The sequence below is a fragment of the Oxyura jamaicensis genome, chromosome 27 (assembly GCF_011077185.1).
Source record: "Oxyura jamaicensis isolate SHBP4307 breed ruddy duck chromosome 27, BPBGC_Ojam_1.0, whole genome shotgun sequence".
Classification (NCBI taxonomy): domain Eukaryota; kingdom Metazoa; phylum Chordata; class Aves; order Anseriformes; family Anatidae; genus Oxyura; species Oxyura jamaicensis.
The window spans coordinates 913,955-938,325 of record NC_048919.1 but is presented as its reverse complement, the minus strand read 5'-3'; the positions used below and the strand labels follow the sequence as shown (position 1 = coordinate 938,325).

The 24,371-nt window shown below is 47.4% G+C and overlaps 1 protein-coding gene across 9 annotated transcripts in view; it reads right to left on the bottom strand.

The window, feature by feature from the left end:
- GPATCH8 (G-patch domain containing 8) overlaps window positions 1-24,365 on the bottom strand; it is a 55,631-nt gene extending 31,266 nt beyond the window's left edge. For 2 of the 9 annotated variants that reach the window (XM_035347505.1, XM_035347507.1), the window contains exons 1-5: window positions 24,249-24,315; window positions 9,237-9,311; window positions 3,265-3,282; window positions 1,126-1,198; window positions 120-219 (exon numbers count right to left, since the gene is read on the bottom strand). Coding sequence is in view for 1 of the 9 variants with exons in the window: in XM_035347501.1 (XP_035203392.1) it covers window positions 1,126-1,198; window positions 9,237-9,311; window positions 24,249-24,293 (193 nt within the window). In the remaining 8 variants the exon portion in view is untranslated. Of the gene's footprint in view, window positions 1-119; window positions 220-1,125; window positions 1,199-3,264; window positions 3,283-8,122; window positions 8,158-9,236; window positions 9,318-24,248 lie in introns of those variants that run through there. The other 7 variants (XM_035347504.1, XM_035347502.1, XM_035347506.1 and 4 more) reach the window with 5 other exon arrangements.
- Window positions 24,366-24,371: the final 6 nt, after the last annotated feature.

Sequence of the window (24,371 nt, the reverse complement as noted above, 5' to 3'; positions counted from 1 at the left end):
ACATGAAACCAGGTTAGAGGAAGCGAGAAGCATTAACCACCAGTGCAGTCCTGTCTGAGAAGTTAGAGCGCCTTAGCTCAAGAGATTAATATGCATTTCCAGAGCTCAGAACTCGTTACCTCTCCAACAGTCCTCCACAGCACAGACATTATGTCTCTAATGGGGTCACTGTAGGGGCAGGGAAGTCCAATTACAAGCTCCCAGGTCTTCAGACTAAGGCTATGGGAACAGGAGCAAGTTACTCTGAGGAACTCGGGGCGCACTGAGGTTCAAACACTTCACGAGGTCTCGACAGGAGGAGCCTGGGCGCAGGGTCCCACACCTGCGGTAATGCCGAGCGCCTTCCCACAGGGGTCACAGGCAGACACCAAGCACACCGGCAGCTACTCAGGCGGTAGGAAACTACCTGGGGCTTTCCTCAAGGCAACCCAGCTGAGGGCAGCCCACCCACCCCAGGAACCGGGAGTTATTTGCTTGGTTCAAATCGGGCATCTCTGGCACCCCAGGAAGAGTTCTGACGGGGGGCAGAGCAAGGGTGTGTTGGTTCCACTATCGCTATGCCGTCTTAGGGAGGTTTGCTGAGTCCCTAGCAAGGAGCCTGCAGGGTAAGAGAAGTAAGGAGACCCTTGGAAGCCCTCCGGAGGGACCAGAAACGAGCCTCTCCCATCCACGTGAGCCTCTGCCACCACTTTCAGCTGCCAGTGGGCCCTTTGCCTTGCCTTCTAATGGCTTCTGACACCACTGTGAAACATGCAGACAGATCACTGTAACTGGTTTGTGCTTTTAATTCTTTAATATCACAGCATCCAGCCAGCAGAGTATCACAAAGTTTCAGAAGCTGCACAACTACCTGTTAGTGAGCAGGCAGTTAAGTCACCTCCCTCCAGAAGGGCCACACGTGGCGACCTTACGGGGACACAACAAGCACACGGCACGGCTAACCTGTACCAGTCAGGGAGGCGGCAGCTTCCACTCGCAAAGTGCTAAACATGAAACTCAACAGTGCATTTGTTTGGACATATTAATAGTGGAAAGAAAATCTAATCTAGAAACAAAAAGCAGAAATAATTTTGTTAAAGACTGAAGCCGGTGTTGAACGTTTCAGACAGAAGCTGCTGGACTTACCCTGCAGTGACTTTCCCAATCCCTGGCCCAGCTTCCACCCATGTTTCTGGAGTAAGCGGTGTCCAATATTATCCTGACAGACAGAACAGAGAAAACAAACCAAAAATATTCCAATAATATATTCTTCCCTTCCCGTTGACATTTAAACATGTGATGAGCAAGAGATTTTCTACATATATATGCATGCAAAAAAATGCTACTGAAAAGGCAATATATGCCCAATAAAAGGGAAAGACAAATGTCAAAAATTGCTGGCTAGAATTTTTCCGGGGGAACGGGGTATCAGGGACGGTCACTTTCTGATGGTGTGCTGGGCAACTTTTGTGCGTCACATTTAAAATAAAATAGAAAAATACAAAATAAAAAAAGCAATGTGGGAGAAAATAAAGTGTACCAATAAAAATTGACAGTAAAAAGCATAAAATCAAGCTATTTATACAATCATATCCACCACCTAGACAGCACCACTTAAGATTTTTTTTTTGTAAAGAAAATCTACAATGTGTTTAGTCATTTTGTTTGTGTGTCAGGCTTTTATAATACTGAGTAAGTTGTAAGTGCAAGACTGCCCCACCACTAGAAACCAAAACACAATCATAGCAAAATCCAGGCTAGACTTGATTGGGTTTTTATATATGTATATATATATATATAAACTAGCATGCAGCCAATATTAAACTGAAAAAACAGTGAGGTTAGTAAAAAAAAAAATAATAAAATCAATTAAATAAAATGAGCTCAAGCACAGACTGGGTGATGCATTTCACATGTAAACTAACAAAAATACTAAGATGTTAGAATGAAACAGGCCTAGCAATAAGTTAACAGCAAGGAACCATTAGTGCATGTAGGGGAAACAATAAGCATAATGTCTCATCTTCCTAAAAAAAAAAAGGCTTTTTCAGAATAAGTTAAGTGGAAAAGTACTGAGGCAGCAATTAAATGTCAGCTTTTAAATAAGGCTGGACAGGGCTCGGAGTGGCATTCATTACAGGGTGAGTTTTTTTCCTGTTTGTTTTTTTTGCAAGTCTTCTTCCTCCCAACGACAAAATCCAGGAGTGCCAACAGCACCCTTGTGGCCCTCAAGCTGAGGGATCTGCGGTTCACCAGCAGTGACCAGCTGGCAACTCCTCACAGATGGGCTCTTGGGTAGGAGTGTGCCCACCCTCTGATCTAAAAAAAAGGCAAGAAAGAAATCAGATACGTTTGGCGGTTATTAGTTCCACTACACAAACCACAGCTCAGGGTATCACAGAAACACCCTGAAAATCACAACGGGCTGTGAATCCATAGCATTGAGTGGTCCGTGGAACCATACAAAAAATGCTGCATGTTTCTGTAATTAAATAAGTCATCAACAGAAATCAGAACAGCAGTGTTTCCTTCCACTCCTTCCCTACTGAAGAAAATGACCACAGTTTGCAGAACTTTGGTGAATCAGCTTGAAAGACACAATCTTCCCAAAGGTATTGGCTGCATGGAGACATTTTTCCTCAAAAGACATCCTATCGAGTATAAATTTTTTTCCAATCCTCCAGTGAAGTGAGACATTTTGTCTCGCTGTATGTTCCAAGGCACCACCATACATCTTTCCCACACGCCTGGCTCTCCCCCAGGACATAATTAGGGCTACATGAAAAAAAAAAAATCAAACAAGAAGTACGGGAATGGCTGCTTGTAAAAGCTTAAATCAGTGTATGCAATAGAAGGAAAAATGAACAAATATGTATTCCAGCCACAACGACCATGGAGATCACCAGGGTGGAAGTGGAGGAAAACTTACCTTGGGCCATATCTGCTGCAGACCGCTACCTAACAGCCCCAAGGACTGCGCGGGCCTTCATGCAAAGCGGGCCCCGAGTTCATAGAGCTTGCGGATAACGCACTAATTGTTCTACCATTAGCACGTCAACTGTATCTGACAAAGGATTATTGAATCAGATTTTAAAAGCTGATGCTGACAAAAATGGCTGCGTTTTCAAAAAAGGACGAGGAGTACTTTGCGATCTTTTGCTAAGTGGAGATGAGACATTGTGCTGACTGTGTTGTGTTATGAATGCACTAAAATAAACAGACAGATGAAGCAGTATGCTATTTCCAAAAGCAGTGCAAGTGGAGTGAAAGCATTTCCATACGAACCTGGCTTTAAAAACTGGGCTGTCAAAAGAACAGTTAAATGTAACACAAAGTAAGAAACTGTCCAATCACTAATGGTAGTTTTTCTTTTGCTTTGTTTTCAATTCACTGCTTGCAAGTAATGTATTTATTAAAGAAGAGTGAAAGCATAAAATAAATTCAACAAGTCAAGACCAGCTGGGAGATTCAAGAGCGGTGTGTTGTGACTGACACAGTGAAAGGGTAAACAAATGTTAAAGGGGAAAAAAAGAAAAATTTAGAAGGGTTATACACATTAGCACCACTTTTACAAAACCACTCAAGAGGATGGTCGCAAGTTGTTTGACAAAAATTGGAATTAGGCCTGAACATTGTCGTGCCTCGGTTCCCAGGAAGGGGGCATTTCTCCCCGATCACTTCCATTTGTTTGCTTAAGCAGTGAAACTTGCTAATTTTTTAAAAATCACCAAATTTAAATGGAGCGCCTTCGTTTCACCAAATCAGGAGAACCCCGAGAGTTTCATATTAACATTCAAGCTGGGACCTAGCCACTCGTCTGCTCATGACGATTTCTAACCACGTCCTACCTTTTTCCTGCATTTCAAAACCCTATCACAGACCTCTCACAGCGGGAGGCTGGAACGCTCTTCAGTGCAAACGTTACCCTAACAAATTCAATTCTGGAAGGCCAGGATTGCTAGGCTCGCATGTGAGACCTGCTCCTCAAAGCGTGACAGCCTGGCGAGTAACTGGGGATACCAGGACCAAACTGACACAGGGCAGCAAGCATTGCCACTGCTGGTTGCCTTTTTTTTTTCCAATTACATTTTTAAGTGAAAGCTCTGTAAAAGCATGGACTCTTTCACATAGGAAAAAACCATCTCTTCTACACCAAGCTTCCTGCTGTTGTCAAGAACTGCCATGCCTTTTGACTAGCCTATCCTCGTGCTGCAGCAGTTTTCCTACAGAAAGCTGCCGTTGTTTACAAAAACGCCCCCAGCCCGAGCAGGAAATCAGAGTGGAGCTGACAGCCCTCGGTGCCTGTGCGCTCACGGAGCTCATGGGTGGCAGCTGGGTGAACAAAGGAGTTCTTGCTTACTCCAAGCTTACTCCAAACTTACTCCCAGCTCTCCAGCAGCAGCGCTGCCCCAGATGGCAGGATGCTCAGCGTAAGGCCGAGTGCCTTGGCAGGCTCCCGATGCAACAATTTACACCTCACTGCACCACTCTCAGCATACTGAAGCTCTTCAGCAGAGGCGATCGCTTCTATTTACAGCTGGGGAACTTGGCATTGCAGATTTAGTGCAACTTTTTCAAAGGCACATCAGAAACGTGAAGGTCCACGCTTACGCCAGGTGCTCAGGGGAGTTGGCTAAGCTGCTCTGGAAAATCTTCTGCAAAGCAACCTTCTCAAACAGCTCAAACTGGCTTCCCCAGTTCCCCGTCCTGCGCCCCGACCAGGTGCCCTGCTCCCTTTTCCCAGGTATCAACGATTGCTGAGCACCATACCCCCAGCACAAGTTTCTGACAAAGGTCCCGGCCAATAGAAAAAAAAAATGTGTATGATGAAAAGATGCATACGAGAACTGAAAGGGTTTGATGATGTTGTATGTGGAGAGAATCTGCAACAGGTGGATCGAGCTGCGTTATGAATAAACCAACACCAGTTGTGCCCAGTACAGATTTTCCGTACGATGCCCACGCCACCCCACGTGCTGCGTTCTCATTGATCGGTTTGGCATCGGCAGGAACCATACGTCTCTTGAGTGGGTTGTAAGCTGTGCTGACTGTGTATTGAGGAATCTATAAGCAAGGATTGGATGCTACTGGGTGAACCCATGCAAACAAGAGGTTGAAAAGATTCCCAAAACAAAACCTATAGCTCACTACAGATGACACAATGAAGACTAGAGAGAAAAGCCAAATAGTAATGCTACACCATTCAGCTTCAAGAAGCACATTATTTATAGCGCTGTCCACATATGGCTACTGCTAAATGTCAAATCAGCAGCCTCATCAAATTACACTTTGGAACTAGTGGAGTCCACAGATCCGTACAGATATACAGTGCGACAAAACCCAACTTCAGCTCGTGCCGACGTCTACAACGGCCTGGGATCTTCGAGCACCTAGCACCTGAAGTCTGAAACCCTGCACAGGGCAAGGACCTCCTTGTGTGACTGAGCAGAATTAGAGAGAGGGAAAGGACATTTGTTAGTGATGACGAGGACAAGCTACCAAGCTCCAGGATCAGTGGACGACACGCAGCCTCGCCTCCAACCTGCAACGATGACGGCTTGGTTCGACTCCCTGACACTCTGCATGTGGTCTGCGGGGGAAAGAGCTGCTGTCCTGGGGGGCTCTAAGGGTGTATCGCTATCTCCTACTTGATCTGTACTGCTGGGACAAAGAAAACCGTGAATTCACAGCAAGATTCAGTACACAAGCAGAAGTAAATTAACGTGAAGAAAATCTGGATTCTATGAAAGCTGCAATACTTTGTGACTTCCCGTTTGAAAAACCTGAACTCAGTGCACTTAAAATATTTTTAAACAAACGCATGCAGCTTCTTGAGTCAAGGAAAAGCTAAGTGCTCTGATTTTCAAGGACACCAAACACCAGTGGCTCCACTGACATGACCAGCCAGTGTAAGTGCAGCATCTTTCAAGCCAGAAGAACAACAGAAATTGTTACTTGCAGGGGAAAAATAAATATCCGTCTCTGCCGCTATGAAGAGTTCCTTGATAGGAAATACTTTCTTCAATTTAGTAATGGAAAATAGCTGGCTTCTCTTAGGCTACGTACATCCACTAGCTCGTGTCAGCTCTGTTTTCCATAAATATACTTTGGTTATAGTCGCATGTTTCAGTCCAGACATCTTTGGCCTAAACAAGCTGTACAAAGCAGGATTTCCACGGGAACAAAATCCTAGTGCGCTAATTGAGGACACATTTCAACATTGTAATGATCTGTAGACTCCCAAACCTATTTTTCCAGCCACCTTTGAGTTGCATGCTGTAGCAGTACAGTCAGCACCTCTCAACAGATAATGCTGCAGAGATGGATCTCACTTCAGCGGTGACAGTCAAACAAGTGCTTCCAGCGAAACCCTCTGCCCTGTGGGATTTCCAAATGCAAGCTGCCTTTAGAGAGCTTTTTTATTACTAAAGAGATGTGAGAAACTGCAAGGAGCACATTAAAGAGAATATGCTTGATCCACCGTGATCTGTGGAGTAACTGAACTTTAAACTTTACCTGGGAAGTGCTTTGATCTGCTATTGTTTTAAACATCCTCCTTTGCACAAAGGCATTTGTCATCCGAACTAGTTCCACCACGTGGAACAGGCTCTTACTCATTGCTAAGAGCAGATTCCTTTGTAAAGGTCAGTTGAATTACTAACAGCAAGCTGGTTAAGGATTAGGAAACAATTTGTGAATAAATGTTAATATTGCAAGTACTTAGATGCGTGGCATTTGCAAGTTATGTACCTGTACTTACTCCTTCCCTCTCAATTTCAGTTCAAGCATGTTATGCACTTTTGGGTGGGCCAACAGCATGAAATACCTGCAGCCAGAAAGATCAGTGTGAACGCCACTCTCCTAGTGAAAAATCTCGCAGGACAGGTACACCAGACTCTGACAAGGAAACTACTCCTTTAAATGTGTGCAATCTGCCAATTTCAAAAGCACATGGGTAATTAATAGGGAGGGAGCAAAATCGTTGTCATTGGTGGCAGGAAACCTGACAATTATTCGTGCTTCCCAGCTACAGGTTTTCTTTCAAGAATCAACTTAATGAAGCTAACATGAAGATTTTTAAAGCGACTGGTTTGTTTCTGATAGCACTTTTTAGAAACCAGGCTTGTTTACAAGTCAGGGAAAAACCAAGCCACTGTGCTGCAGTTGCAGCTTTTGAATTCCAGGACTAGCACGTGAAGCCAGCTCCAGCACGCTCCAACACAGAGCACAGTGGATGTGACAACGCAGAACACACATTTCATCAGTTCTGTGACTTTTTGCAAGAGTTCAGCGTCCCAGGCTAAGGGTTTTTCTCCTCAAATGCTTTTGTTTCTCTTAATAGATATTAAAAAAGGTAGGGGGGGAGGTGTTAAAATAAGAACCTGAGGTTTTAACTTTTTCTTCTCTTAAGGACTAAGCCATTCTCCTCTCATCAAGTGTTTTTCAAATTTAACCATAAGGCTACAATGCGTGTATTAAAACCTACAATGAAGTTGGAGTAACAGTAATAATGCCACGATATTTGGGTGGTGATAGATGCATGAATGAGATACTAAAGCTGTAATTTAATTTCAGTTTTCTGCCACAGTTCAACATTAATCAAACTGCAACAAAAGATATTTGCAGATGATCCAAGATGCACTGTGAGCCTATGTGCTCGTTCAGACTTTACATGCCTCTGTAGGCATCACTTCCTTCAGGATACCACAAAGATTTGATCTATGACCATTTCTATTCCCCTGTCTGGAAAAACATTTAGAAAGCAGATAACCAGGCTAGTCTGTAGGTAGTATTTTAATTATTTTGTAAATGCTAATTTCCAGTGTGGCACAGAGTAGGTAGGATACCCACAAGTATTTCTCATTATGTCTACACAAGAAAACAAGCTTGGCATTTTAATTAAAACCCCCATGTCACAGCATAAGATTAAAGTATTCAGAAAAACATTGAATACAAATTCCCATCTCTGCAGCATTATCTCATGCGTCATCAATTACTGCCATGCCTAAATCTAGCATCATGCCAGCACATTAAGACAGTAGGTACTATATGCAGTGTTCACTGGACCAGAAGAACAGAAATAAGAAGGGAGAAAGGAAACCCTAGAGAAGAAATTAAAAAAGGCAGACCGTGCAATACAAACCAGATCATGGCTGCTTAGCTAATATGGGCCAACTGCTGCGGAAGAAAAATGTCGAACACCCCAAGTTGTGTAAATTTTTGTAAACATCTAAACACGCACACAAACACACACAACACCAACCTACACACGAATGAAAATATATATTCATCTTTTGCTAACACTGAGTTTCTTCTAAGTGCACACTAACATGAAGAAACTTAAAAATTATTATCTGGGAAAATAAATATTTGGGAAGTTCTAACTTTAACAAACAAGGAGTCTTAATCAGAACACTGGTGGGCAACCCTCCTTTGTTCTCTACCAGTTTTATTCCTCTTGTACCGAAACTGCAAATGAAATTTTGCAGTTTCAAATGAAATTGAAAGGCAAAAGCTAAGTGCCAGACTCACGGGTGAAGTTTAGGCTGAACAAGGTATCATGCCTGAGACTAGCAGAAGATGCTTTGCAGAGAGGAAAGATTAAAAAGCTCCAAGAAGCTTAAAAAGGCAAAACTAAACAAAACTTAATTTTCCTCATCTTTCAGCTGTACTCTCCAACCAATTCAGGGTTGTTTTTTTTTAAAACAACTGTCTCCCAACCAATTCAGGGTTTTTTTAAAAAATGAAAAATACTTTAAAGGAACTCACAGCAGAGTTTCAGATTCATGGGGAAGGGCTGCTATACTAACGCTAGTGCATCCATGTTTCCATTCTGCCGGATGTCATCCTAACGCTGTTCTTTAACACACCATTACTAACCCGAAATTAAAAACTATCAAGGATCAAAATACATTTTACTACAGTCTTCCATCAGGTTCACGTAAGAATTATACTGATTTTTCAACAAAACGCATAAAGAACAAAATAAGTGGCTACACGTGAATGTATTATTGTAAACAAGTTCTGAAATATCACAACGAGCTAAAATTTAAGTTCCCTAGAATTTCAGGAGAGCTGCTTAAACATTAAAACCCTGGCCCACTTCATCTTGGCATGCAATTCACCACAACAATTAACCTGCACTGTCATTGTCAAAAAGGAGCCCACTCCTAACCAATTTGACTGCATTCACATCAAGTACCATCCGACCACGGCCTAATTTTAGGTGGCTTGATGATGACAAGTATGTATCTTACCGATTCTATAGGCTTGTCTAGAGATGCTTGCTCTATCTCCAGGTGCCCTTCTTCATATTGATCAAAGTGATTGCCCTGTAAGAGAAGGAAACTGTTAGCTCTACAGCAGAGCACACTGCCCGCGGCGTTATTTCAAGATACAGGCTTCTGCATGTGTTAGATTTTATATTTGTTTTGCTGGCTAAATATAAACTAATTAAATACAGCCTCCATTCAGTACGTAGGCTATAGGAAAGATAAAGTCATTCTGAAACCCAACCGTACCAATTCAATGAGGATCACAAGTTATAGAGGTTGGTAAAATATCAAAAAATTAAGATGCCAACACTTTCGAGGGGTTGTTTTCATTTTGTTTTGTTTTGTTTTAAAGTCTCTGAAACATCGACCACAAGCACCAGTGCTGGCCAGAACCACACAGAACAAGAATCAGAAGGAACTGACCCCAACAGCTCCAGGAAGGCTTTTTGTGGGGGTGTTTTTTGTTTTGTGTTTGCTATTGGGTTCGTTTTGCCATTGCTGGTTTTTGTGTTTTGTTTATTTGCGTTGGGGGTTTGTTTGGTTTGTTTCTTGTTTGGGTTTTTTTGTTTGTTTGTTAAAGAGCAAGGCTTTCTTTGCATCAGGAATCCAGACTGCTTGCAGCACGTGTAATTTCACACACCTCAAGTCAACCAAAACCCACAGCAGTACCACAGGAAACCCTCGCCGTGCCCCAGCACGTGTCCACGGTCTGAAGCAGCCCCCTCCCTGCACCCCCAGCCGCACAGCACTGGGTGAGCCCAAGTGACCGCCAACACCAGGAGCTGTCGGGCTCAGTGCCACGAAGGCAGCCTGCAGACTGAGTGCTTGGTCCAGAAGCACCAGGCGGAAGCACTTTGAGCGCAGTACCTAAAGCTGCTACGCAGAAGTGGCAGTGGCCAAACCGATGAACACATCTGAGGAAAGACGACCAAGAGATGTGCAGCACACTAATAAAGCTTGCAGATGCTCACAGGGCAAAAAAAAGGCTACAGGTAGCAATAAATCCAAGCCCCTTGCTTCTCTACACTCCTGGATCAACTCCATAAGATAGCTGCAGCCCACGAGGTATCTGCAGTCCTGCAGAGTGGCCACGTGGACAGGAAAAGGAAGTAGGATTATTGTTATTGTGTGCCACACCTAGCTCCCACACACACATCACTTGTGCTTCAGAATCGCTGATTTCTGAGCGGGGCCTCCCAGGGCCCCATCCTGCCGGGCCACGTGAGCGCAGCACCACAGTGACGGCAGCCAGAGACCAGTGCCACACGCCCACTGCGGGGCAGAACCAAACCCTCTCGTCCTTTCAAGGCGTTGAGCAGAGGGGCTCCCAAGCTAGGGAAGCAAATGGCAGCCGGCGCCCTGGAGAGCAGCTGCCAGTGCTGGAACTCCTTCAGCACGAGTGGCCATTTCAGGAAATCCATGTCTCTGTTGGAGCTTCTCAGAAGCCTCAAATTCCTGAAATTGCTAACACTGTGAACCATTTTTGGCCATTCGATATGTTCACGATGCATCACTAACAACCACCACAGCTAACTCAGACCTCAGGGGGGTGGGGGAAGTCCCACTGGCTCGCTGCGAGCTCGAAAACAACGCAGAGAGAGATGCCTGCTGGAGGGATCAGGCCCAGCAAGGGGCTGCTTCTGCAGCTTCCCAACCTCCCCTGGGCACTGCCCAGTGTCACGGCCCCGTGCAGCTACTAAAGGCTGTCACCGTCCCTTTCCCAGTGCCACCAGAACCCTCAGCCAGTACCAAACACATGGGGATTTTTACTTGCATCCCAGCTCCACCATTTCTTTGAGCAGGAACACCTCGCACCGCTGCCAAGAGAATCATGTTGTTGCTCTCCTCCTTTATACCAACACCAACTTTTCCTTCTGCAAGAATTTTAATGAAAGCCAGCACGAGAAAGAGCAAATTACAGCCGTAATGGACTGCCTCTTGGAAGCCTACAAGCCAGACAACAGCCTCCAAAAATCTTCTGAAACTGGTGTTCCTAGCCAGTGATGCAAATTTGCAAGAGAGCATCTTGACAGAAACCTGCGGCCAAGAAAATGTGCCTCGATACCCGAAATTCTGCCCTATCCATCATCCATGGTGCACAGACAGCTCACCCAGGCCACACTCTACACCCAGCAGTTCTTTCCCATGTCCCCAGAGCAGATTCGGGGTTTCATCTGCAGGCTGCAATCCACTCCCACCTGACTATTTTTTCGGACAGCCTTCGAGAAGCAAGCCAAAAGCACACTTACCGTGCACATGCAATATTTGAGCCGTGTACGACAAAAATCAGTAACTTTTGGAGACGGGCACAGCACAGATGTACACAGCACATACAGATGTGTTGTGAAGTAAGCAAGCCCAGCCTCTCCAAAACAGCGCCCAAGAGAACAAAAGCAGTCAAGAGCATGTATACTGCTGATGAATTTGTACCGTCGGCTGCTGCACGTTAGTACAAAAGTGAAACCACAAAACATTTAGGTAACGAGCACCTGAAACGCTCCCAGCAAAAGCCAAGTCATAGGCTTCTTTTCCCCCGTTGATTTTGCGATGTGATTTTGCTGCCTGCAGATAGCTCAGAGTATGCCAACTAAATTACCTGGAGCTGGCAAAATATTTCTGCCTACTCACCATCTCCTTCTGTGCACTGCCTGCCAACACATTTAAATTGTTTTTTAAAAAGGCAAGGGTCAATTCCACTCTGAAAGCACGCCTTGCTGATTTGAGGCTTTGCAACTCTATTTGTCTTCGCTTCAAAAGAAGAAGTCTCCTCCCAGAAGCTATGCAGAAGACTGAGCAGATCAGAGACAAATGCAAAGAAGCCGAAAAACAAAGCTGTTCCAAGTCCCATGGATCTCACTCTTATCTACTTTGGGATTTATTTTATATATTTGTATACTTCCAGGGTTTTGTTACCAGTAATGGGAGCGGAGCTGGGCTGCCTGCGTTTACAAGTAGCAGCACTACAAACGCCTGATGTGTGGAAGCAGGCAGGGTGCTTACCGTCGCCCCGAACTCCTGGGTAATGCAAATTCCGTCGGCACACGCTGCGCCGAGCCGCGGGGGATGCCGACACCATGCTCACTATATTAGGAAGTCGTCTGTTCCAGGCCTGGCAATTTAAGCCACCAGGGTAACAAAGTGTCCAAACCAAACCAAAATCAAAACACATCACAGAAAGCATTCATTTCCAATACTTAAAGAAAACAAAGGAAAAACTTTCCTTCTGCCACCAAGTAGCTCACACTGGAAAAAAAGGAAGGAGGTAAAACCAGCAATCACACCGAGGTCAAATCTATGAGCGTATTCACCATAACGGCACCTAAAGAGCGAGCAGAGAAGGGGCTCTTGCTCCTGCTGTCACAATAAACCCTCGCTAAAGTGGTGCTGCTTGCCATCGCATGATCAGAGGCCTTTTGGAGCCGGGACTCCATGGGGCTGAGGCAGCACAGTTTGTCCCTTCACTTCCTTGGCCCTGGAGCTGGCTCTGAAACAAGCTGGGGGGAATTCAATCTGTTGTCTTTGTTTTCCAGTTCCTCAACCTGGCACATCGAACAGATCCATTTCACATTTCTGTGCCGCTGTGTCTTAAGACAATGAATCAGAGGGAGGCAAAATACTTTAACATTTAAATCTAACAATTAATTAAAACCTAAACGTTGAATCTGTTGAGAATAAACTACATTTCTGGCACATGGGTACTGTAAGCACAGACCACATTTTAATATGAATTTAATCTGCATCTTCTGAAGACTTGAGCAATGCTTCTCTCTTCAGAAGAAACCTTTAAGCGTAGAGAGTAATTCAATCCCCACCAAACGGACACCAGATCATCAAATAATGGCCACAATTAAAAAAAAGAAAAACCACAGTGCTTGTTTAAAACCTAGTCCCAAGCCATCCTTCCCTGTGTGACTGCCCCAGAGAGATGCTAAATCCTGGCCCTACCAGCTAACAAGGCCCCTGCCTGCTCCAGCAACGCGCTCCCCAGGGCTCCCCAGAGCATGGCACCCTCGTCCCTCGCACTCTCTGCCCCCGGTTCCAGGGCTGTACCAGGGCCTCCCAGTTCAGGCACTGTCAAACAAGACGTGCCGCACTGCTCTTGTTGCCTCCTTGCAGCTGCCGGCCCCATCCTGAAAGAGCAGGGCAAGCAAGCCGAGGGGCTTCCACTCCAGCATCCTTCACTGCTATCTGTAGCACTCCATACTGCAGCGCAGCTCCAGCCAGGTGCGTCACTACAATCACCCCAAAATCCAACAGATTTTACTGCCGGCATGAGGAGCAAGGGCAAGCCTTTAACGCCCGCACACTCGCTCCACACCACACACCAGCTATCGGGCCTGCTGCGATCACCTACAGGAGCCAAGATGCCTGCAGCCTGTGGTTCATCTGGCGGCATCATCTCAGCTCCGCAGCCACCGTCTGGTCACTGGCAGCCCTGTGCCCTTTCTTTTCCCCTCCTCTCCCCGTTGGATCCATGCACGAAGCTCTCAGGCAAGCCTTGTGTCTCAGAGCCCTCGCATGCTGAACTATCAAGTCCGGAGCACCGCTTTTGAAAATCAACTGGCAAAAGCTGCCTCTACGGGGGATTTTTGACCCTTATGCTCCCTTACTTGGGCAGCAAATACTTGGGCCTTCCAGCCCAGTAAGTCCCATTTTGTGCAAGGCTAAATGGTCACTGGGTTTTCTGAAACAATTCAAGTGAAATGGCCAGAGGGGAAGAGCACTGCTGCTTGTCTTTCTTCCAAGGTCCCAAACATTGTAGCAGGGAGACCTGGCAAGTATAATTTAAAATTTTAACAATTTAATCACACTTCCAACCCAAAGTATTTAGTGTCAAGAACTGTTGCCAATAAACAGCTCGATACAAGTGAAATTCATTTGGTGTTTTATGCCCACTTGCAAGAGTAAGCTGAGCATCCCAGAATTTACTCTGGCCCCTGTAAGCCAGCAGCTGGTCACCTCCACGAGGCAGGCTGTCACCAAGGCTGGCAAAGACAAAGCATCTAAGGACAGACAGCTCTTCCTAGGAAAGAAACTCCTTTTAAAAGCATCTTCACAGCTACAAGCAGAAGAAAAACATGTTCTCCTCTTCCTTCTCACCCTGCTCCTGAAGGGTGGATCCAAAACCAGGCCAGACTTCCGAGCACTGCATTTTCTAAGTCACCTACAGCATCACCACCACGAGGAAAGGACAATGAGTCACTCGACTGCTTCAAGGCTATTAGACCTCCCTGGACATTAATTATCAGACTGCTCTTTACGATCTGTCCAAACACAGAGGATATTAAGATGTCAGCTTGCAGAGCGCATCCCATGCAGTGCACATTCCTGATGGGAATTAGTGGTTTCTTTCACCAACAGCTGTACGTTACCCGTCTAGTAAGCGCGGCAGTCCACAGCTCGGCAGCTAGGCTGGACATTTCAACGCGGCACTCCAGAAGAGAGAGCAGACGACGACAACAAAAGAGGAGCATAATGGAGATGTGAAAGCAATGGCTTTCTTTCAGACCACTTTCATTCAGCTGCCCTTCCAGTTACTGCTCAACAAGGGAGCTCAGTTACATGAACACTATTGCCAGTGTAAAAGCAAATGATGCAAGCCACAAAACCCAACAGAAATCAGAGACAAAGAGCCTATGATGTGAGCACCTGGGGGAAATCCTGCCTGCTCCAGACTCACACAGACAACTGCAAGCAGAGCTACGCAGGTGAAGACTCCAGCTCACAGCCACACGTCCATGCTAGGGGCGCTAACATCAGCAGTGACCAAGGAGGGAACACACGCAGGACGCAGTCGCTGAGATGTCAGAGCCGAAGCGATCTCTATTTCCACGCTTACCTTCCTCCTGCTCAGGAGGGTGTACAGCAACACATCCCCGTGACCGTGCACGTAATCTAAAGAAAAGAACTTGGCAGAAAAGCCTCACTATACTCATCTTCGTTATTTCTTAAATGCACTGGAAAAGAGCACAGCGTGATCACGATTTTGAGCTGCATTGAAAAAGAGCACAGCGTGTTCAAAAATTAAGTTTTCACACTGGTGGAACATCAGAAAGACTCAGAAAACAATATTTATAGTCCATTTACTTTAGAAAATGGAATTTTAAAACACTAAAGCAAATTAGCACCACCTGTGCATATTCTATTTATCTAAGAATTTTCTCAATAAACCTTAAATTCTCAAAATACTAAGTCAAACCACCAGAGTGGGTGTTGTTACCCAAAAATGCCACTTTAAAGTACTTAACCAAACGCACTCCCACTTCCTGGGAGCTCTCAAGGCATTGTTTTAAAATAGCAGAGGAGACACAAGGAATGGCTAGGAAGAGCTGCTGGTACCCACAGACAAGGCCATTTCGTAGCACAGCTAGAGCTGGGGCAGACCGCGTTAGTTAGCTACAAGTCTCAGCATTTTTTGCTCCACTCTCCAGGGTCCGCCTGCACGACTGGAAGCGCAGCTGACGTCTCCTGCAGCCGTCGCGGGTCAGGTCAGCGCAGACGGGAGGTTTCAGCAGCCAAGCTGGAGCAGCACCGAACACGTCCGGGCAGACGCCAGCTCTCCACTACGCTCGCTGCCTGCCTGCCTGCAGCAAGTACCTTCCTGGGTAAAGAAAAAGCCTCAATGACCCCAGAAACAGCCGTCCCATTACATTTAAAATTTGATTTTATTTTTTTTTTTTTTTACGAGAAGGAGCTGGAATAGTTGGGAGAGGACAGGGCAGCCCAACTTCCAGCACCAGCTTCCAGGGACGGCTGGAGCCCAGCAGGCTGCCCAAGTTCTGCCGCTCCAGCAGTGCTGCAGCGAGGCAGGGGATGGTGGAGCTGTGTGAAAGGACCTGACGGAGCAGCACCTGGCACTCTCACCTAAACCAAAGGCTCCGCCAGCCTCTGTATTCAGGGAAGTACAACCTACAGAGGTCTCACATCGCGTTCTGCTTTGCCTCCAGCTATCTTCTCTTAAAAGCCTTCCTGGCTGGGTCGCCTGGTGCGGAGCCACCAACCATGCAGCCCGAGTTCTGTGGGGTGGGAGAAACTGACTGCAGGTACTGACAGGAGGAAAGCCACGCGTGTCCAGGTCTGCCTGCACAGCCCTTCAGCCCACGTGCAGCACTCCAGCACAGGCCAGCCCCGCTGCTGAGCCCAGCCAACGCAGATGTGAGCTGGGAGCTGCGAACACCAAGTCAGGCACACTGTGGCTAATCAGCTGTTTACAGCACGCAATCAAAACTTAATGGGTTCCTAATTTCTCCGCAAGATCCATACTGCTGAACGTACGCTGCCTGCGAATCTCGGGTGGTAATTAATGCTGCCCTTATAAGCTAAGCGGGACCCAATGACTCCACACGATGGAAAATCTCCAAAACGTAATTGATGCAGACAACCGTGGTGATGTTCAGAAATCCATCCAGAGAACTCAAAAACAACTCCTGCAAAGCGTAGCTTCAAAGTGTTCCTTGAATATTCATTATGCACCGTGAAGATGCATTCTGAAGGCCAATCTGCACTTACGAAGACAACTCCATCCAACCCTCACATAGGAAGCTCTCTTGGACACTTTTAAAAGTCAAGCAGTTCCATAAAATTACAAGAAGTAGCGATACAAAAGCAATGTGGTACCTGGAAAGCCTTTGGTAATGTTTCCCAGAACAAAACCATTTTATTTTCCCCTGTTGTTTCCTGAAATGACTGCAAAGACTTCGAAAAAAATTGAAGTGATCCTTTTCCAGCAACGCAGAGGTAAAGCATTCACAAACAACAGCTCGTGTTTTCACTGCCTTCGGCACAGCATAAGTCATTTCCCTAGTCCCCTTCCTGTAAATAAGCAACCTAAGCGTAGGTACAGACAACGTACACCTTCACACCCTCAGAAATAGCTTAATATTTGCAGACAACATCTCATGAAAGTGGCAGCAAAACCACATTTTAGGCAAGCACGCAATTATTTTGAGAATACTTCAAAAGCAAATCCTCTCAAGTCAATACAACAAAAGCAATCACTTATGATTTGGATATGAATTTAAATTGGCAACTTTTGAAAGAAGCACCTTGTAATTACATGTTGAGATGCTGAAGGCACCTTTTGTTTAGCTACCTAAAAATTAATTTTGATGGCAAAATTCTGTTAAGTCCAAAAACACTGAAAGAACACCCGCCAGAGCACATTGAGGACTACTGATAGGTCAAGCTTTAAACCATGACAACGTGCATATAAACACCTCGCTGGAGCTGTCCCGTTTCAAGCATGTCCTACAGCTCAGAGATAAACAGCTTGTACAAGGAGTGGAAGCCAGAGGCAGGTCCCAGCTTCGCTGTGCTTTGCAGACTTTGGCACCAACCAAGAACAATTTAATGTCTTTCAGATTCCTTCTGCCACCACCAACGCCAGCTCTAAACCTGCTCCTGCACATGAAGGATTCTGTTCAGCTCTTTGACGCTTCCAGCACCCATACTGGGGAACACCAGCACTGGTCTAACTCGCCCAGTTTTCTCTTAGCTTCTTCTTAACACAGTGATGCAGAAGGTGCTGCAGCTTCCAGCACCCACACCTCAGCACCATCAAGGACTTTCAAGCAAGAGAAAGGGAAAACGCCCCGACGGGTGCTAGTCTTTTACTGTCCAGGGTCCAACTTGTTCACCACCATGTGCTTGCAAGTATTTCTAGTGGCATCTTTTAAAAGAAAAGAAATGGCGTTTGACTTGCTAAAGGACTGTTTCTACACCAGAACATCACAGGACAGCTCGCTCAGGAGCACGCAGGGTGGACTCAAGCTCCCAGCTCCCTGCACGAGACTCGCTGCCATTCAACGGTTTTATCAACAGCCAGCAGGGAAAGCAGAGTAACCAACAGAGTAACCGTCAGAGCGCGCAGCTCGTGCAGCCTGCCGAACAGCGAGCAACAACACGGACACGTTCGCACAGAGCAACCCGAGCTGCGTGCCAGTGACCCGCGCTCAGCGCTGCAAAGCCTGCGCAAACCCAGCGGGGGGCTGCAGCGAGAGGGCTGCGACCGAAAGGAACCCACGCTGCTGGCGCCTGCTCCACGCAGCATCAAAAGGACAGAAACGCTACGCAGGCGGGTATAAAGGGATAGCAAATAAAGTAGTAAAAAGATGGTTATCTCCTCACGTTATACAGACAGGAAGTGTTCTAGGCTCTGCCATGCAAGTCTTCCAGTCACACGGTAAAGGCTTTGGGAACTGTTAAGATGCAGGAAGTCAGAACAACGCAAGGGGAATAGTAAAGTGTCCTGCAGCAACAGGAGCCAGAGATCCGGCTGCGACAGCTCTCAGAAGAGCATGGGGCTAAGACAGAAACGTTACATATGCCCTCGTAAGAGGCATGGCACAAACAAATTTCGGCACAGTAGAGACAGATGCAACAAGAAACAACAGATAAAAGCTGAAAACAGAAAAATCCGAAGGAAAAACAAAGGCAGGCACACCTCTCTTTGGACAAACTCCTGGAAGAATCTCCAATGGAAAACATCATGAGAGATACCGTAGCCATGCTCTCATTTCTGGACTCAAAATGGGGTCAAATGATGGAAACCAACAGGTAAGCAATACCCAGATATTTAGAGCTAGCATCCTAACATTGACTTCTGGCTTTAAAACTCCGAACAGTTAAAATCTCAGAAGAATTAATTACTCCTACAGCTGCCTGAAGATGGGAAGTACCAAGAATGACTGAGTTGAAAAGAGCACAATAGAGAGAGGCATATCAACCATGGAACTCTTGGCCAAGAAGTGCACCTGGGCTTTCTGATCAGGTCATGTCCTAAAGCTTGACGACCCCATGCAGCAGGTGCCTGGCGGCCAGTCAGGAAGGGTTTGCTTTGGGGCGGGGGAAGAGGGGGGGGACTCACAAGAAGCTGCGATGGCTTAGACATGGTTTGTCAGGCAGAGGATCAAAGTTTCCTTTCCCACCTAGTTAGCCTTGGCCGCAAACAGAGAACATCGCTGCACGACAGAAGGAAAAGAAAGTGGCAAAAAATGTAGTAGGGAAAGGTGCAACCCAGAAAGCAGCAGGTCTACAGAGAACTAATTTACCCTGTGACTTCCAAAACTTCATGCCCAAGTTTAGCTTTTCCTGTCATCTTCTAGAACTGGAAGCCATACTATTTGATATAGTTTTTAATCCCTTTCCCCCCCAGTTTTGTCCTCCCTTCCATGCTCACGTCAGCAGACAAAAATCAGTCGCGGTCCCGATGCTCCTGCTTTGCCCACCTGAGGTGAGAGCAGAACTCGTCCTGTGCTGTAACGCCAGACGTTTAACCATGGCCTAATGATAAATGTCATTCATTGACATGTTCGTCTCCAAACAACACTAACAGATTTCAGAAAAACTAAGATTAATTCTTAGGACAGAAAGCTCACCATGGAAGAGGGCTAGGGCTACCTCTTGGCCTGCTCCCAGCTACCTTTAAGACAAATTCAGTCACAGAGATCTTGTGTCGCCCCACCTTGGGATATCATGTTTTGCAGTGACTCTGCTCCTATTCTTTCTGCCATCCCCCCATGTTACGTTTTTTTCTCCTCCCGGATAGCACAAGAGGGCAAAAGAAAACGGCCCTCTTCATTTCCCTGACACGCAGAGAAAAGCCATTGACTGACTCCGCCAGTACAGCCCGTGAGCAGCCCCGGCGTGCTGAAGGCTATAAAAACCAAGCAGGTTTGCCTTAGGCAACGCGTGCGAAGCGAAGCTGCTGACAACCCAGAGGATAGCAGGACTCTGCGCTGCCAGCCCAGATGCTGGCTAAAGCTCAGCCCCGCTTCCCGTGTGCCTGACGGGCTGCCAACGCCAAGGCGCAAAGCCCACGTTCGGGCTGCTGGAAGCACAGAGCAGCTAAAACAGCCACGGGCTTGGGTAGCTCTTGGAGAGTTAGAGGAAAAAAAACTTGGCGATCTCCGTGGCGTAAGCAAGAAGAGGGGAACCGAGGTCCAGACCGGCCACAATTCAAGCCGGGTTGGAGAATTTGGCATCTGTGCTTCGTGGAAGCGTTCTGCCATGACACCGACTACACAAGGAACGAAACAACCCAGAGACAGAACAGCCTGTGTTCCGTCTGGCTAATGATGCAAGTGCGTGCAATGTACGTAGGAAGAGGAAATTACCATACACATATACACATATGGCTCGTAATATTTCTGCTTCAACAATGCAAAGGAGAAAGAGAGAGCAACAAAACATTTTCTCAACATCTGTGACTAGCTGGGAGCTCCACTGGATTTCGGTGCCACACAGACATCCGTGGTATTCAGCCTTGGAGCTCAGTCTAGTTAATCTGAAGAAAAAAACCTGCAATTACACAGAAATAACACTAAAAATATGTTTACTTATTGCAGCTGTCTCATGTATGCTCACGCTGCTTTCAGTAACACTTTCTAAAATACCCTGTTAGCACCGTCGGCAGCTATCGCTCACCATCATGGGAGCTCCAAAGGTTCACAAGCTCCTCTCCGCCGCGGGGAAGCCAGTCAGTCACATAGAAGCTGACAAGTGACAGACCCCCCTGCGACAGGCAGGTCACAAGACCTTCTAACCGAGGGAGCAAGCCCGGCAGTGGCCCACCCAAAAATAACCCTTCGTGTTACAGGGAGGGGAGAAAGGTCAGGATTTATTCGGGTAAGCCTTCAGACTTCTCTTTAGGCTTGGAAATGGTAATTTAAAGGAGGAAGATGGGTAACATCCTTCCTCCTTCAGTAAATCGTTTCATGGCCTGAGTCTCCCTAACAAGTTGCTGTGCTGCCCTGGTCAGGGAAAGATCAAGTATTTCTGCACAGAGCAAAGCTCAGCGCATTTCACTGCAGCTGCCCTTGAGTTCAACACCTGCAAAACACAGTCAAAGCACTGGGGCTTCCCCTTCGGTTTTTGTAGGGTCTGGGAGCACACAGCAAAAAAGGGAAGAGGATCTGTGCCCTCCGTGTAGCTTCTGAACCTACACAACACAGCAAAAGCAGGACTTGGCTGCCAGACAATCCTACAAAAATAAAATAAACTACGAAAAAGCAAAGCTCCTGACCACCCCACTGCAGCGAGATTTTCTGATGCCTTTTCCTGCTCCTTTGGCAATCTCAACTTTCAAACCACGTTCAGCTCTGACGTTCCTCCCACCCTGCCACAGAGAGGACTCAGGTAACCTGGGGGCACACACTCCTCCTCCCACTCCGTACCACCACCTTTCCCTTAAGGCTGTCTCACCTTATCTGTGTACTCGCTACTCTTTCCCAGTGTCCCTATCAACCCCTGACAGCGGGGGCATTCCCTCTGCCGCTTTCTTTACAGCCACATCGCTTCAGCCACCTATTGAAAAATCCCCCTCTCCTCCCTGTTTCTCCAGTCCTCAGCTGAGCCCTCTGCTCTACAGCCCGGCTCCCCTCACCCCTCTTGGTGTGCTTCTGACCGTTAACGCCTTCTGCTAACACCTTCTGCTTCTCCGCTGGTTTTGGCCCTTTCCCTCCCGAAGGGATTTCCCCCAGTGCTGTACGTTTCCATTCCTGCCTTCCCCCTAATCGCACTGAGCTTCCTTTAGCCAGGCGCGGGAGGAAAGAATAGCAATCAGCAGCTCTCTCACCTTTAATCCACTTCTCTCGGCATCTCACGAGTGCAGAAACCTGAATATCACCTCTGTAAGCTCTGCAGAGCTAACCTCATCTCTCCCCTGCCCACATCAATGCTCAACTCAGTCTCGCCAAGCCAACCCTCCCAAACCCGGACTCTTCCTAGTTTCTCTCAGCAAGAAGGCAGACAACTTATAGAGAAGTCTGAGGCGCTGTTTGTTTCATGCAGCGGCTCTCTTCCTTCAGTCACATCGCTAATCCCAAGGCATTTGTCTTTCTTCCAAACAGCTAAAAGGTTCCTTTGACCCATATGCTTCACTCCCGACCTTTTGTTTCTCTTCCTCTCTCAAGGCTGTACACATCCTTTTACTTCATCCAGATCACAAGATCACAAGCAGATCGCCCAAGAATGAGATCTGAGGGACTCCTCGGCAGCCTCCCACGCTGCCACCCCCCTCGCCATGTGGCAGCGATCCCTGCTCCAAGCTGGGTGATTTTGGAGCACCACCTCCCTCTTGTCATTCCGGCTTCGGTCCCAGCAGACGAGCAGTAACACGGGGCCACATTCGTAGCCATGCTCTGTCACATCACAGAAAGTTCAGCTGCTGAAGCTTCGAATTAAAACTGCTCTAAATGGGGTGACAAAAAACTTTCTTAACCCTGACAAAAGGTCCTTCAAAGGGAGCCTACGTACAAGTTTATGACTTCACACTAACAGGCAGAGAATCTTATTTGTGAGAGCAGTAATTGGGCATGCTGGTTTTGATCACCTACAAAGGCAGACGTATTTTTTCTTAGGTTTTGCAAGTGCTACATCGCAGCTTTCATGGCAGGCCTGCAAACACACAGCATAGCAGGTTATTTCCTTTACTCCACACCAGTGTTATCTCAAGTCATCTCAGTCTAAAAACTGAGAAAAAAGTCAGAAGTAATCTCCAAAAGCAATTTTGATGAAGAGGAAAAAATAAGATCCAAAAATGCTTCTTCTGCCAGCGTATTTCTGACAAATGATTAGCCTGAACAAGCATCAGGGTTCCTTGCGCAGACGCCCAAGCTCCCACAAATCCAGCGCGACCTTGGCCAAGATATCTGGGCCCCCAGCCTCCCATCTGAGCAGCTCTTTTATAACTCATCGCTTTGACGTTCTGTCCTCTGCGAGCCTTAACTGACTCCAAATTGTTCTGTACTTGGTTTCTTCCCAGGGGACCGATTCCCCTTTTCCCTTGGAAGGAGCCTTAACGCAAAAAATGTCTTCTCACTTACAAATTTTTGGGGAGAACAGAGAAGTTACTCCACTACAAAAACAACCCCCACCTTTTATTTTAGCCTACGGGAAAAGCATTGAAAGCCTGACACTTGGCATGGATAGAGCCCTAGTTAAAACTAGTGCCCTTTCCTAAATCAGAGGAAAACAGGGTTGGGACTGGGTTATTGTTTGCGAGCATGCTCAGCCTGCTTTTAAGATTTCAGCATCAAGTAATGGAGCTCCGTTTCCTCCCTGACATCACTGCACGTTCTCCCTGCATGACCAGAGCAATGCAATGACACAGTAACAGGTTTTGCTGCTACAATTACTTTTCATGAAGGCAGTTGACCACAAAGGTACAGAAACAAGAGCAAGCAAAATGCCCCCATGCACAGGCTGTGCGATAGGGGACTATAGAACCCGCCCGTTTCCTGGCTATACCCTACAAAGCCCTGCTTGTGTTTGGTTCCCTGGTACCCTCCTCCAAAAACAAGCTATTACAAGAAACACACTTTGAAATCGAAGATCTAGTCCGCTCTGCTTTCTGAAACAGGAACTTCACAGCCTAATCGGGCAATTTTGGTATTAATTACGAGACATCTCTTTGTTTAATGAAAAAATCATCCATTAAACTCCGTTTAATGGGAACCGTCCCAGGTGCAGGGCCGCGTTAGGGAGCCCCGCTGACACCCCACGGCCGAGGTAACACGAGCGGGGCACCAGCTCGCCCCGACACGCGCTTCCTCGCGTGTTCCCCCGCAGCCCGCCCAGGGGAGCGGCAGCCAGAGCATCCCGACGGCACACGGCCGAGCTACCCCCGGACGCCGGGACCGGCCCCAGCTCTGCCTCCCCCCGCCACGCACCGCCACCCACGCTCGGCGACCGACCCCCCTGCCCGGCCCGCGGACAAAAGGCACGGACAGCCGGCCCGGCCGCAGCTTGGCCCCTTCCTTTTGTTCCCCTCCTAACCTCGCCGCTCTCCGGCCGCGGCCCGACCACAAACGGCCACCGCCCGGCCCGAGCGGGCCCCCTCACGGCCGGGCTGGGGCCGGGGGGTCTGGGCTCTGCCCGCCGCCGGCCCCGGGTCACCTTGGGGCGGCCCCCGGCGAGCACAAAGCCCCGGCGGGGGGCAGCCGCGGGGCCCCGAGGGCCTCCCCCGCTGATCCCGGGGCCGCCCCCGCCCGTTACCTGGAAGTCCCGGTCCTCGTTGAAGCGGGAGAACCTGTCCGCCATTTTGCGCCGCCGCCCGCCCCGGCCCGGCCCGGCCCGGCCGCCGCCTCCCCTCAGCGCCGCGGCGCTCGCCCCGCCCCC